This window comes from Tiliqua scincoides, chromosome 1 (genome assembly GCF_035046505.1).
Source record: "Tiliqua scincoides isolate rTilSci1 chromosome 1, rTilSci1.hap2, whole genome shotgun sequence".
Classification (NCBI taxonomy): domain Eukaryota; kingdom Metazoa; phylum Chordata; class Lepidosauria; order Squamata; family Scincidae; genus Tiliqua; species Tiliqua scincoides.
In genome coordinates this window covers 216,139,186-216,151,956 of record NC_089821.1, presented here as the reverse complement: position 1 = coordinate 216,151,956, position 12,771 = coordinate 216,139,186, and the positions used below count along the sequence as shown (strand labels likewise).

Genomic DNA, 12,771 nt, shown 5'->3' with positions numbered 1-12,771 from the left:
TGTCAAACGCCTTCTGAAAGTCCAGATATATAATGTCCACGGGTTCTCCCGCATCCACATGCCTGTTGACCTTTTCAAAGAATTCTATAAGGTTTGTGAGGCAAGACTTACCCTTACAGAAGCCATGCTGACTCTCCCTCAGCAAGGCCTGTTCGTCTATGTGTTTTGAGATCCTATCTTTGATGAGGCATTCCACCATCTTACCCGGTATGGATGTTAGGCTGACCGGCCTATAGTTTCCCGGGTCCCCCCTCTTTCCCTTTTTAAAAATAGGCGTGACATTTGCTATCCTCCAATCTTCTGGTACCGTGGCCGTTTTGAGGGACAAGTTGCATACCTTAGTCAAGAGATCTGCAACTTCATTCTTCAATTCCTTAATAACCCTTGGGTGGATGCCATCAGGGCCCGGTGACTTATTGATCTTTAATTTATCAATGAGGTCTGAAACATCTTCTCTTTTAACCTCTATCTGACTTAACTCCTCGGTTAGGAGGGGCCGTTCGGGCAGCGGTATCTGCCCGAGGTCTTCTGCCGTGAAGACAGATGCAAAGAACTCATTTAATTTCTCTGCCATCTCTAAGTCTCCTTTTATCTCCCCTTTCCCTCCCTCACCATCCAGAGGGCTAACTGCTTCTCTGGCGGGTTTCCTGCTTCTAACATATTTGAAGAAGCTTTTATTATTCCCCTTAATGTTGCTGGCCATGCGTTCCTCATAGTCTCGCTTGGCCTCCCCTATCACCTTCTTACATTTCTTTTGCCACAGTTTATGTTCCTTTTTATTCTCTTCATTAGGGCAAGACTTCCATTTACGGAAGGAAGCTTCCTTGCCCTTCACAGCCTCTCTAACTTGGCTGGTTAGCCATGCGGGCACTCTCCTGGATTTAGTGGAACCCTTCTTTCTTTGCGGTATACACCTCTGCTGGGCCTCTATTACTGTTGTTTTAAGCAGCCTCCATGCACTCTGAAGAGACTGGACTCTTTTTACCCTCCCTTTCAACCTCCTTCTAACCAGCCTCCTCATTTGAGGGAAGTCCGCCCGTCGGAAGTCAAGGGTTTTTGTTAGAGATTTGCCTGGTATTCTTCCCCCAACGTGCACGTCAAAACGGATCGCAGCATGATCACTGTTCCCCAATGGCTCAGTAACGTTTACATCTCTAACCAGGTCCTGCGTACCGCACAAAATTAAATCCAGAGTCACCTGTCCTCTGGTGGGCTCCGTGACTAGCTGATCTAAGCCACAGTCATTTAGCACGTCAAGAAATCCGGTTTCCTTATTGTGACCAGAACACAAATTGACCCAGTCAATATGAGGATAATTGAAGTCCCCCATGATTACAACCCTGTCCCTCCTTGTCACCTCCCTGATCTGTTTCCTCATTTCAAGGTCCCCATCAGATTTCTGGTCTGGAGGACGATAGCACGCCCCCAGTATTACATCGCTGCACAAGCCTGGTAATTTAACCCACAGAGATTCTATGGTGGAGTCGGACCCACCTTCAATCTCTACTTTGCTGGATTCTATCCCTTCCTTAACATAAAGGGCCACCCCACCTCCAACACGCCCCTGCCTGTCCCTCCTGTAGAGTTTATAGCCCGGGATTGCGGTATCCCACTGATTCTCCGCATTCCACCAGGTTTCCGTTATGCCCACTATGTCAATATTTTCCCTTGTCACCAGACATTCCAGTTCTCCCACCTTTGCTCGTAGACTTCGGGCATTCGCATAAAAGCATTTATACACGGAATGCCCCAGGATGGGCTGCTTATTCGCTCCTTTGTCCCCGCATCCTCTCATTGTGCCAAACCGTCTATCACATCCCATCACCCTACCTTTCCCAATTTCTTCTCCTACCCTGCCTTTGTCTTGTTGTTCTCTAACCTCCCCATCCTCATCCCATAGGGATGGGGAGTCCCGAACCGGATGCCCCTCGGCTCCTGTCGGCCTTCCCCCAGGGATCAGTTTAAAAGCTGCTCTGCCACCTTTTTAATGTTATGCGCCAGCAGTCTGGTTCCATTCTGGTTCAAATGGAGCCCGTCCCTCTTGTACAGGCCCCGCTTGTCCCAAAACGTTCCCCAGTGCCTAACGAATCTAAACCCCTCCTCCCTACACCACCGTCTCATCCACGCATTGAGACCCCTGATCTCTGCCTGCCTAGCTGGCCCTGCGCGTGGAACAGGTAGCACTTCAGAGAACGCTACCTTTGAGGTCCTGGCTTTCAGCTTCCTGCCTAAAAGCCTAAATTTGGCCTCCAGGACCTCCCAGCTACACTTGCCCACGTCGTTGGTGCCGACATGCACCACAGCCGCTACCTCTCCCCCAGCACTGTCTACTAGCCTGTCTAGACGAGAAGTGATGTCCGCAACCTTCGCACCAGGCAGGCAAGTCACCATGCGGTCCTCACATCCGTCACAAACCCCCCTCTCTATGTTTCTAATAATTGAATCCCCCACTACAAGAAGCCTCTGACCCCCCTCCCGCCGAGGAGTATCCTGAGTGGGCTCGGATACGGGCCCATCCCCTGGAGAAGGGATCCCCCCTAGGGGATTGTTTCCCTCCTCTCCAGGATGACGTCCTCCAGTCCCGAGACTTCCCACCCGGGCAGCCGAGGAGCTGCACGCCTGAGGTTGGGACGAAGCCTGATCGTCCCCAGAAGTCTCCCCACGGTCCTCCTCTGGCTGCCTGCGCTTCTCCAGGTTGGCCACCAAGGTTTCAAGGGAGCGGACGCGTTCCCTGAGAGCCTGGAGCTCCTTGCACCGAGGACACACTCATGACTTATGCCCCAGAGGCATATAATCATACATGTGGCACTCGATGCAGAACACTGGAGAGCCCCCACCCTGCTGCTGGCTGTCTGACTGCATAGCTTTTTTGTTGTTGTTGTTGTTGTTGTTTTATTTAGGGGTCCTTTTAAAAACCGTACACTGGATAGCAGCCCTCTTCTCAAGGGAAGAGGAAGGGCAGTGTCTGGGGCCCTGGCCTCCTCGCCCTGCTGCTGAACTCGCCCAGATGCTAAACTCTTGTGCCTTACCTGGCACTTAGTTCCCGAGGCACTGGGTTCCCAGAGGCCACACGCGTCTGCAGAGAGCCTCACGCGATGGCCTGCCTAGCTTTATACTCCTGGCTGGCTCCTCCCCCCTCCTTCCTTCCTGATTGAAAGGGGGCTGGCCTTCCCAGGTGAGTTTACAAAAGCTCAGGAAGGCAAATGGCTGCTGATGGGCGTGACCTACTCTGCAGGCTCCTGAATGGACTGCTTGGATTAGCCTAATGGGGCTCTTAATGGGTTGGGAATTGGCCCTTCCTAGGTCCTTTCCCTCCTAGTTCTGTTCTCTTAGGCTGGACTGTTTTTGTAACCTCAAGCTAGTTTTTATTTGAGTTTAATTATTTATTGCTCTCTAGATCCTGTGTCCCAATTTACTGACCTGTTTAGGTTATGTTCTAACTTAGATTAGGTTTAACCTGGGTTAAGTATAGGTTTAATTTAAACAAGTAGAAAAACCTGCTTTCCACTTTATCCTCCTCCCTTCCTTCGATTAAGTGCTACCTTAGGTGCAGCTAACTTTCAACTTTGATTTAAATGCCTGACCCTTGGGCTCTTACTCACGAGTAGGACTCTGCTCCTGCTCAGAGTAGCCCTATGTACCTCCCTTAGGTGCTAACTTTCAATTTTGATTTAAGGTTGCTTTAAAGGTAAGGTTAAGGTTAGAAGACAGGGAGTTAGAAAGACAAAGCGTTAGAATGAGTACACTTACCTCCTCCTCCTCCTCCTGCTCCTCCTCCTCTCCTTCTCCAAAACTCAGAGGTCTCCTTGCCTTCTCCTCGCCCAGATGCTAAACTCTTGTGCCTTACCTGGCACTTAGTTCCCGAGGCACTTGGTTCCCAGAGGCCACACGCGTCTACCAGAGAGCTGATAACCTAGTATTGCCCCAATACAGGTCTGAGAGCAATCCAAACCTGCGCTGGAACAGGCAAACCAGGAGGCTTGTGCTGCATCCATGGCAGGTTTGTAGCCAGCAGCGGCTCAGCCAGAGGCAAGGGGAAACTCTTCCCCTTACCCCTGAGTAAGGGCTGCTGGCCCCAATGGGTCTTCTGGAACCTGAGCCACCTCTGGAGGTAGCACAAGTCTGAGGAGAACGGAGCGACCTGAAGCCGCTCCGTTCTCCCTGGAGGTGGGGGTTTGGATCCAGCATAACTGCTGGGTCCCAGCCCCACCTCTGACTTCCCACGTGCCCATCCCCGGAGCCACCCATTGCCTGCCCTCCCCCCACCCAGAAACACCTTCCTTCCTCCTCCTCCCCACCTCCCCATGCCTACCTTTTCCATTGCGTCAGCTCTCCGGGGCCTCCGCAGGCCAGCGCTTCTCAGAGCGCCGGCCTGGCTTCCTCCCACAGAGGCGCAAATGTGCTTTACGGCACATTTGCGACCCTCCTGGGCCGGGCCAAGGGACTTGGGCCAGCCCAAGTCATTAGGATTGCGTCCTCTGAAGCCCACTGAGGGGCTAAAATACTCATGCTAGGATGTATGTGCTTCTTTCTTCAAAGATCAGATTTCTGTTGAAAAGGCAGTGCTCAGTTTCAAATATATGTACTTTGTCGGCATATTTAGAATCATCCAGTTTCATCCATTATTTTTGTAAACCATATCTAAAGTTATGGGGGGGGGGGGGAAAACTGGTCTAAATTTGAGTTAAAATTCTCAGCCTGCGTCTCTTTTTTCAATATACTTTCTTTATATCCTTTTAGGTCCTCCTCAGTGAAGCAGCTATTCATAGTCAGGCTGTTGAAAAAATGGCTGAAGAGCAGCAGAATAAATATTTAGGACTTTACACCATTTTACCTTCTGAACTTTCTCTTCAATTAGCAGAAGTGGGATTGGCACTTGTAAATATAAATGAACAGGTAAGACCAGTTTAAAATAAATATTGTATGTTCCATAATAATACATGATATCTGATTAAAGAAATTGTAGGTGGAACTCTGTCCATTTTTTCCCATTTGGACCCCAGTATCCCTGGTCTTTGATTGAAAACCAGACACGGGTTCTGTTAGGAGATAAGCACTGTTTACAGCAGCAGAGAGGCCTGCAGAGGGGGGCTGTGGGGGTCCCGTACCCTGCATGAAGGCCAATGCTGTTCCCGCAGGTAAGTGCAAAAGCCCCCTGGTTTCAGCAGTGCTGCAATTGCTGCAGCGCCGTCACTGCACCCATCCCTGATCGTCCCCGCGCCTTCAAAGACTTACTTGGTTCCCAACTTCTCTGAAGGAGGTTGGGAACCACTGTATTAGAGTATGAGGAGCTTTAGAATTCAAGCCTTCATAATACTTAAAGCAGTGGTTGCTGTCTGATGTATAAATGCCAAGGGGTGTGAGTATATCGGTGATTGGGCAGCAGTGCCCCCCCCAAGTAGCAGCTTGTTTAACAATGCACATAGCATAATCTGCCCTGTCAGTTCTGCAACCATGAAGAATTGGGTCATGACCCACTGGTGGGTCCTGGACCCACAGTTTGAGAACCACAGCTTTAAAGGAGTACTATTCAAACATCTTATTCCAACATGGTGATATTAAGTTTCTATAATGGATGTTGTTACAGATATACTTTTGTAGCAATTCTTCACATTGCATTAACCAGCAAGTTCTTTGCTCTTTTCTTACTTTGGACTTTTGGCAGATTCAAGCCAAAGAAAAAGACACTCAGCAGAGCAAAACATTAAATCAAGAATTTGGTCAGAAAATACAAGGGATAGCAAATGAACTCAATTTAATTCTGATGAAACTGAAAGAGAAGACAAATAACATAAAACAAGCTAAAATGGAACAGAAGGTAAATAATGCTTTTATACAAATTGAACTTTTCTTATTTAAGAGCCTAGTGGAAAATATCATACTATAGTTTTGCCTTGTAAAACCATACTAAAGTATGGAGAAAGATGGGTATTGTGAAGGGGTCAGGGAACTATCATTTCAACTTGGCAGTGGCAGGGAACCAGGTCTTCCTAAGTGATATGAAAGTTTCTCTTCAAGATTAGTTTGACTAATCACTTGTTCATGCATGTATGTGCATCAGTTGATTTCTCATCAGCTGACAGTGCAGATGAATGTGTTTACTAATTCCATTGAAAAGCATTTGTCTATGCGGTGATAAATGATTGATTTCTGTAAAAGATTGATGTGAAAGATCTGTGATGTCTCTCTTCATTTGCAATCATCTTACATGGTGTTGAAAGCCATAAGTAACTTGAGAATGTCAACAAAATTAGCTTTATTTCTTATAACATTTATTACTCTACCCTTGAATTCAATGGTTCCCATAATAAAAAGAACAGAACATTAAAAGCAGGGTACCAGCAGTCTAGTGATACCTTAAACAGTATCAGTGCAAAAGGTTTTCATCACAAGCACTCTCCAGCTTCTGAAATGGGAATCATTTCATCCTCTAGTCCAGGGGTGCCCAAACCCCAGCCCGGGGGCCACTTGTGGCCCTCAAGCTTCTCAGTGTGGCCGTCAGGGAGCCCCCAGTCTCCAATGAGCCTCTGGCCCTCTGGAGATTTGTTGGAGCCTGCACTGGCCCAGCACAACGGCTCTCAGCATGAAGGTGACTGTTCAACCTCTCACGTGAGCTGTGGGATGAGGGCTTCCTCCCCTGCTTGCTGTTTCACGTCTGTGATGCAGCCATGTCAGCAAAGGAAAGGCCAGCCTTGCTTTGTGCAAGGCCTTTTTTAGGCCTTGAGCTATTGCAAGACCTTTATTCTTTCATATAAGTTCATCTTTAATATATTCATTTATGTAAACTTATGTAAATTTATTCAAATTTTAAATGTAAACTAATTTTTTCCCCCTGGCCCCCGACACAGTGTCAGAGAGATGATGTGGCCCTCCTGCCAAAAACTTTGGACACCCCTGCTCTAGTCTAAAGAGATAGCTTAAGGTTAAGGTTAGGTTACTCCCCAGTTATTCACTGGGGAAAAATGGTCAGGAACAAAAGCCCTCACTCTTCCAACCAGAAGTGTTAAACTTCCAACCAGAAGTGTTAAACTTCAGAAGTGTTAAACTACCATAGCAGACATTACATTCTTCTGTAATTTGTACAGCCTGTACAACTAATTAGGGTGATCTTATACCAAACTTCATGCTGAAAGAACAAACCACATTAATTTGATAAGGAATATAGGATTGTTGTGCTTTATATAGTGGCAGAATACTGCAAATGCTCTCTGCTTTAACTATACAGCTACTCTAGTAACTGTGTAATCCTCTGCTAAATTCATGTTACTGTTGGCCAAAATGGCTGCACCACTAAGTAGCCAGATGGCTACTCTCCTAATTGCTCATCACTGCTCAACAGTGTGCTGAATTGTCTTTCCTATCTTTTTTCTATTTCAGTGCTCTTTATGATTTTAAAAATTAAAATGAAATATTAATGTTTTCTTCCTTCCTAATTATATAAATGGAGAGAAAAATACCTGACTACACCCAACAGATCTCTTTGTGCTTATTTACATATGTGAAATGGCACAAGTGCTTTGATTTACCATATATAGAATATAAGTATCCATGTCCCTTTAGATCAGGAGTCTCCAAACCCTGGCCCGGGGGCCAGATGCGGCCCTTGGCAAGCTTCTATCCGGCCCATGGCCAGCCTCTGATTTCCTGATAGCCTCTGGCCCAGCTGACCAAAAACAACCAGAGTTGTGCTTGTGGGGTGGGAGAATGGGAGTCCATTTAAGTGTGTGCTTTATTTCTTGGGCTGTGTTCATGCTTGGAGAAGTCCTGGACATTTGAGCCCATTCATTCATTCATTCATTCATTCATTCATTCATTCATTCATTCATTCATCTAAGTTCCTTCTCTAATGTATTTATTTAAATTTTATATTCAATTTTTTTCCCGACCCTCGACACTATGCCAGACCAGATATTTGATGTGGCCCTTCGGCCAAAAAGTTTAGAGACCCCTGCTTCATATAATTACATATGGCTCTATGGTTTGGCTATGTATCATTTTTGTCATGTCTCTGTTATGTTAATAAACATTTCCCTTGGGGTTTAAAATGGCAGTAATCACTTTTTTTTTTGTATTTGTGGGAAGACAACTATCAATCTTTTTAAAGAAACTGAACTTGAAGCCTTAAAGAATAATAAGAATGTAGCCACTTTAGTAAGATTTTGAAAGACAATAAATTCCCTGGGTTGTTGTTGGTGGGTTTTTTGTTTTTTGTGTGTGTGTGTGTAACAAATGCATATTCTCTTCCTCTTCCAGCTCCTGGGTGAAGAGTTGGACAACTGTAACATAAAGCTAGTGGAACTAGATGCAGCTATCCAAGACTTTTCAGAGCAGAATCCTCAACTGGCCAAACAGCTGGCTGGCAGAATAGGCAAACTGACAGGTCTGCACCAACAAACTATCAGGCAGGCTGAATACAGAGCATCCAAGCTCAACCAGGTACAGCATCAAATTATTTTGATATGTTCTCAGATCTGCAGCTGATACGACTAGTGTTCCCTGAAGGGTACCTGAAAGGCTGTGTATATGCCACAATTCCAATTGAGCATAGAGAGGACTGTAAGGTGTGCTCTTGGATACAGAATTTAGTTTTCCAGCAATCTCAGTATTTATTTTGAAAAGCAAGTTTCTCAGAAATCATAAGGGATTTCATTCATTCACTCAAGCGATCTGACGCCTCAGTGGAATACTTACACAGCAGACTGTCAGAAGCAAGGGACAATCTGGGTTTGAAGTCCAGCGGGTCAGATGCTGATCACATTCAGACTGGGTCAGCTGACTGCATCCAATCTGGCATGGTCCTCTAGAGGGCACTTCTCCAGGATGCTGAGGGGCCCAGTTTCTTGAATGACAGGAGCAAAGGTGGTGCAGGAGGGAAAGTGCTGAGTACAGCTGCAGAGAGACCTAGCTGGAAACATTCCTCTGCTGCCTCCGAGTTATATCCTAACTTGTGCAAATGGCAAGACCAAATGCCACCTTTGCCTCATGCTTCTACAACCCTTGAAAAGTCTCTCCTGAGGTGGGGAGACCCTCCAGTAGGAGGTGGCTTCAGACAGAGGCAGGCATTTGCCAAATTGAATGGAGAGATCTTCAGTGAACAGAGCCACTGGCATCGCTAGGGGGGTGGGGGGAGTGCGAGCCACACTGGATGACGCGCCGGGGGGGGTGATGCACTCTAGGGGGAGGACGCACTAAAACCGCGGCATTAGGAGCTACCGTGTCATACCATACACCATTGGGTGTGGAATCGCCAGCGGAATGCAGTGCAAAAAACAGAATTGCAATAGCTCCTTTTCTTCACATGTTATGACTAAAAAACCAGAAGGAAAAATGCATGGAGCCCTATGTCCATTGGAAAGGGCAGGCTGAGATGAATCCAACGACACCAGAATGGTCCCGATCCAATGAAGGCAGCCACCCAAAAACACCCAAGAAGCTCCCCCCTCCCAGCTGCAAGTCTGAGCCCGAAACAAAGCCATGTGGCCACGTTTAGTCGTGAGTAGACGGACTTGCCTTAGTCAAGGCAGGCTGAGAGGTTCCAAGGACATCAGAATGGTCCTCATCCAATGAGTGCAGCCCCCAAAAACACCCTCCCAGCTGTGAGTCTATGGAGCGCTATGGAAAGTGAAGCAGCCTCATGTCGCGTTTACTCGCGAGTAGGCAGACGTGCCTTGGCTGGTGGTCAGGCCAGGCAAAGGGGAATGTGAGGCCACCAGAATGGTCCCAATCTGATGGAGCTGCTTCAGAAGGCAGCTCCAGAAGGCAGCCCCCAGCCCCACTAAAAAGGACAAAAAAAGGCTTCAGCTGGTAAGAGGAAAGTTTTCTGTTTTGCACTTGTAAAGCCAGGTGGGTCTTTGTATTATTAATTAACTTTATTAACAGTATTTATATACCGATTTTCAACTAAAAGTTCACAAAGCGGTTTACAGAGAAAAATCAAATAACTAAATGGTATTGATATGCTTGAAACAGAAGAACTTTAAACTGGACACTGGGGAGGGCTGGAAATCTCACTGATTCTTTTTGGGGGTTTGTTATTGCAGGCAGTCTACAGTGTAAGCTCCATTAACCACTATGGGGCTTACTTCTGAGTAGACATGCATAGGCTTGGGCTAACAGCCTGCAATTCTACCCACACTTTCCTGAGAGTAAGCCCCATTGACCACAATAGGACTTACTTCAGAGTAAATTCACTTGGTGGAACAGGACTGGCTTCCCCTTATTTAATTATTTCTTTTATTTTAATTTAATTATTTATAATTAGTTATTTAAATTTGCTTGATGATGTCACTTCTGGCCATGACATCACTTCCAATGGGTCCTGGACATACTGTCATTCTAGAAAGTGGGTCCCAGTGCTAAAAGTTTGAGAACTGCTGCAATAAGTTGGTAAGTTGACGTATGTGTGTGTGTGTAAGAGAGAGAGAGAGAGAGAGACTACAAGTTTTCAAAATCACTAAAATCAGAATTTGGAGGAATAATTCCATCATGTTATATATCAATCAATGTGTAATTTCATGCAGAATGCAATGAAACAAACCACATTGAAATATCTGTGTTATAACAAAAGGTACAACCAAAAAACCGGTGGGGGCGGTGCGATGGCACATCGCCATGCCCACCTGGGACATTGCCCCACCCACTACATGGGGTGACGCGCAGGCCTCCCACACCGGGTGACATGAATCCTAGTGATGCCACTGAACAGAGCACTGAACAGAGCTCATGGAAAGTGCATCTGCCTGATTTTCAGCAATTCAGGATACAACTCATGATTTTCAGTGGTTAGGGTCAAGTGTCCTGCTGCATAGTTCCTTGACCATGAGAAGCAGAACCAGACAAAATTATATAAAGTCTTCATATTGCACAATTTCATTAAGAACAAGAGTTTAGCTTTCCTTGGCACAGAATTTTTTTGTTTGTTTTGTTTTGTTAGTTGCATAAACTTAGCCCTGGCCTCATGGGGAAAATAGAATTGTGCTTATCTTTATAAGCATCTTTTTGATGCTGGCTTTTCATTTTAAAAATGTAACTGCAATGAGTCAGATAAATTACCTGTTTATACCAGTATTTTGTTTACCATAATATTTGGTTCCTAGAGCATTAAAAGGGGCATCAAGGCAGCATTATGTACAAGTAAGTAAGTAAGTAAGTAAGTAAGTAAGTAAGTAAGTAGTTTATTTAACGGTCTCAAACCAGTATAAAAGTAGCAATACAGCTTTTACGGACATATCGTAACGTAACAGTCATAACCAATCTCAAGAGCAGTTTAAAAAGAAAAAAAATTGATTAGATATTTCATCAGAATACACTTAAAAATGAACTAAGACTTGCTATTGGTTAGTAAAATCCTGTAATGCTAAATTAATAAACTAAAACTTTAAACATTATAAGACATTCATCCCATTTATCAAATCTGATAGATAGAAAATTCTCACATGCCAATAACTCCTGGGCTAAATAAGGGAGGCAACATTCTTAACCGTCATTCTACGGATATTTATTGGTGCCACGAGGAATTTTGCAACCATGTATGTAGTGGTTTGATTGGTATCTGATAAAAGCAAAGAGGTATAGTATTGACTCGTGCGGCCTGGTAATCTGTTCAGTAGTGGGGAGATAAGCTCAGCGCGGATGTCTTTATAAAAGGAGCATCTCAATAAGACATGTTCGATAGTCTTTATTTGTTCTGCAGATGGGCAGAATCGCTCAGAATATGGAATTTTCTTAGAGCGGCCCTCCAGTACCACTGAGGGTAACCCCCGACAGCAAGCTAATGTAAAAGCTCGACTGTACAGTGGTGCCTCGCATATCGAAATTAATTCGTTCCGCGAGTCCTTTCGTTATGCGAGTTTTTCATTTTGCAAAGCGCGTTTTCCCATAGGAATGCATTGAAATTTAATTAATGCGTTCCTATGGGCAAGAAAAGTCAGAACAAAGTCAAATTTGGTTTACAAAGTGTTTATTAAGTGCTCTTTAAAGGCATACATACTGTACTGAGGATTTCAAAAACGGGGGGATGCTGAGTGGGGAGCTTGAAGGCTGTAATCCTGTGCACACTTTCCTGGGAGCAAGCACAATGGGACTAAACTGACATGAAGATCCTCCCCTTACTAGGGTGGACGGGATCATAAACTGACATGAAGATCCTCCCCTTACTAGGGTGAACGGGATCATAAACTGATATGAAGATCCTCCCCTTACTAGGGTGAACGGGATCATAAACTGGCATGAAGATCCTCCCCTTACTAGGGTGAACGGGATCATAAACTGGCATGAAGATCCTCCCCTTACTAGGGTGAACGGGATCATAAACTGGCATGAAGATCCTCCCCTTACTAGGGTGAACGGGATCATAAACTGGCATGAAGATCCTCCCCTTACTAGGGTGAACGGGATCATAAACTGGCATGAAGATCCTCCCCTTACTAGGGTGAACGGGATCATAAACTGGCATGAAGATCCTCCCCTTACTAGGGTGAACGGGATCATAAACTGGCATGAAGATCCTCCCCTTACTAGGGTGAACGGGATCATAAACTGGCATGAAGATCCTCCCCTTACTAGGGTGAACGGGATCATAAACTGGCATGAAGATCCTCCCCTTACTAGGGTGAACGGGATCATAAACTGGCATGAAGATCCTCCCCTTACTAGGGTGAACGGGATCATAAACTGGCATGAAGATCCTCCCCTTACTAGGGTGAACGGGATCATAAACTGGCATGAAGATCCTCCCCTTACTAGGGTGAACGGGATCATAAACTGACATAA

The 12,771-nt window shown here is 45.6% G+C and overlaps 1 protein-coding gene across 1 annotated transcript in view; it reads left to right on the top strand.

Moving 5' to 3' along the window:
- Positions 1-12,771, top strand: part of SYNE1 (spectrin repeat containing nuclear envelope protein 1) — a 314,290-nt gene that overhangs the window by 137,322 nt on the left and 164,197 nt on the right. The window contains 2 exon segments of the mRNA XM_066615722.1: positions 4,741-4,896; positions 5,666-5,818. Of these exon segments, the coding sequence (XP_066471819.1) occupies positions 4,741-4,896; positions 5,666-5,818 (309 nt within the window).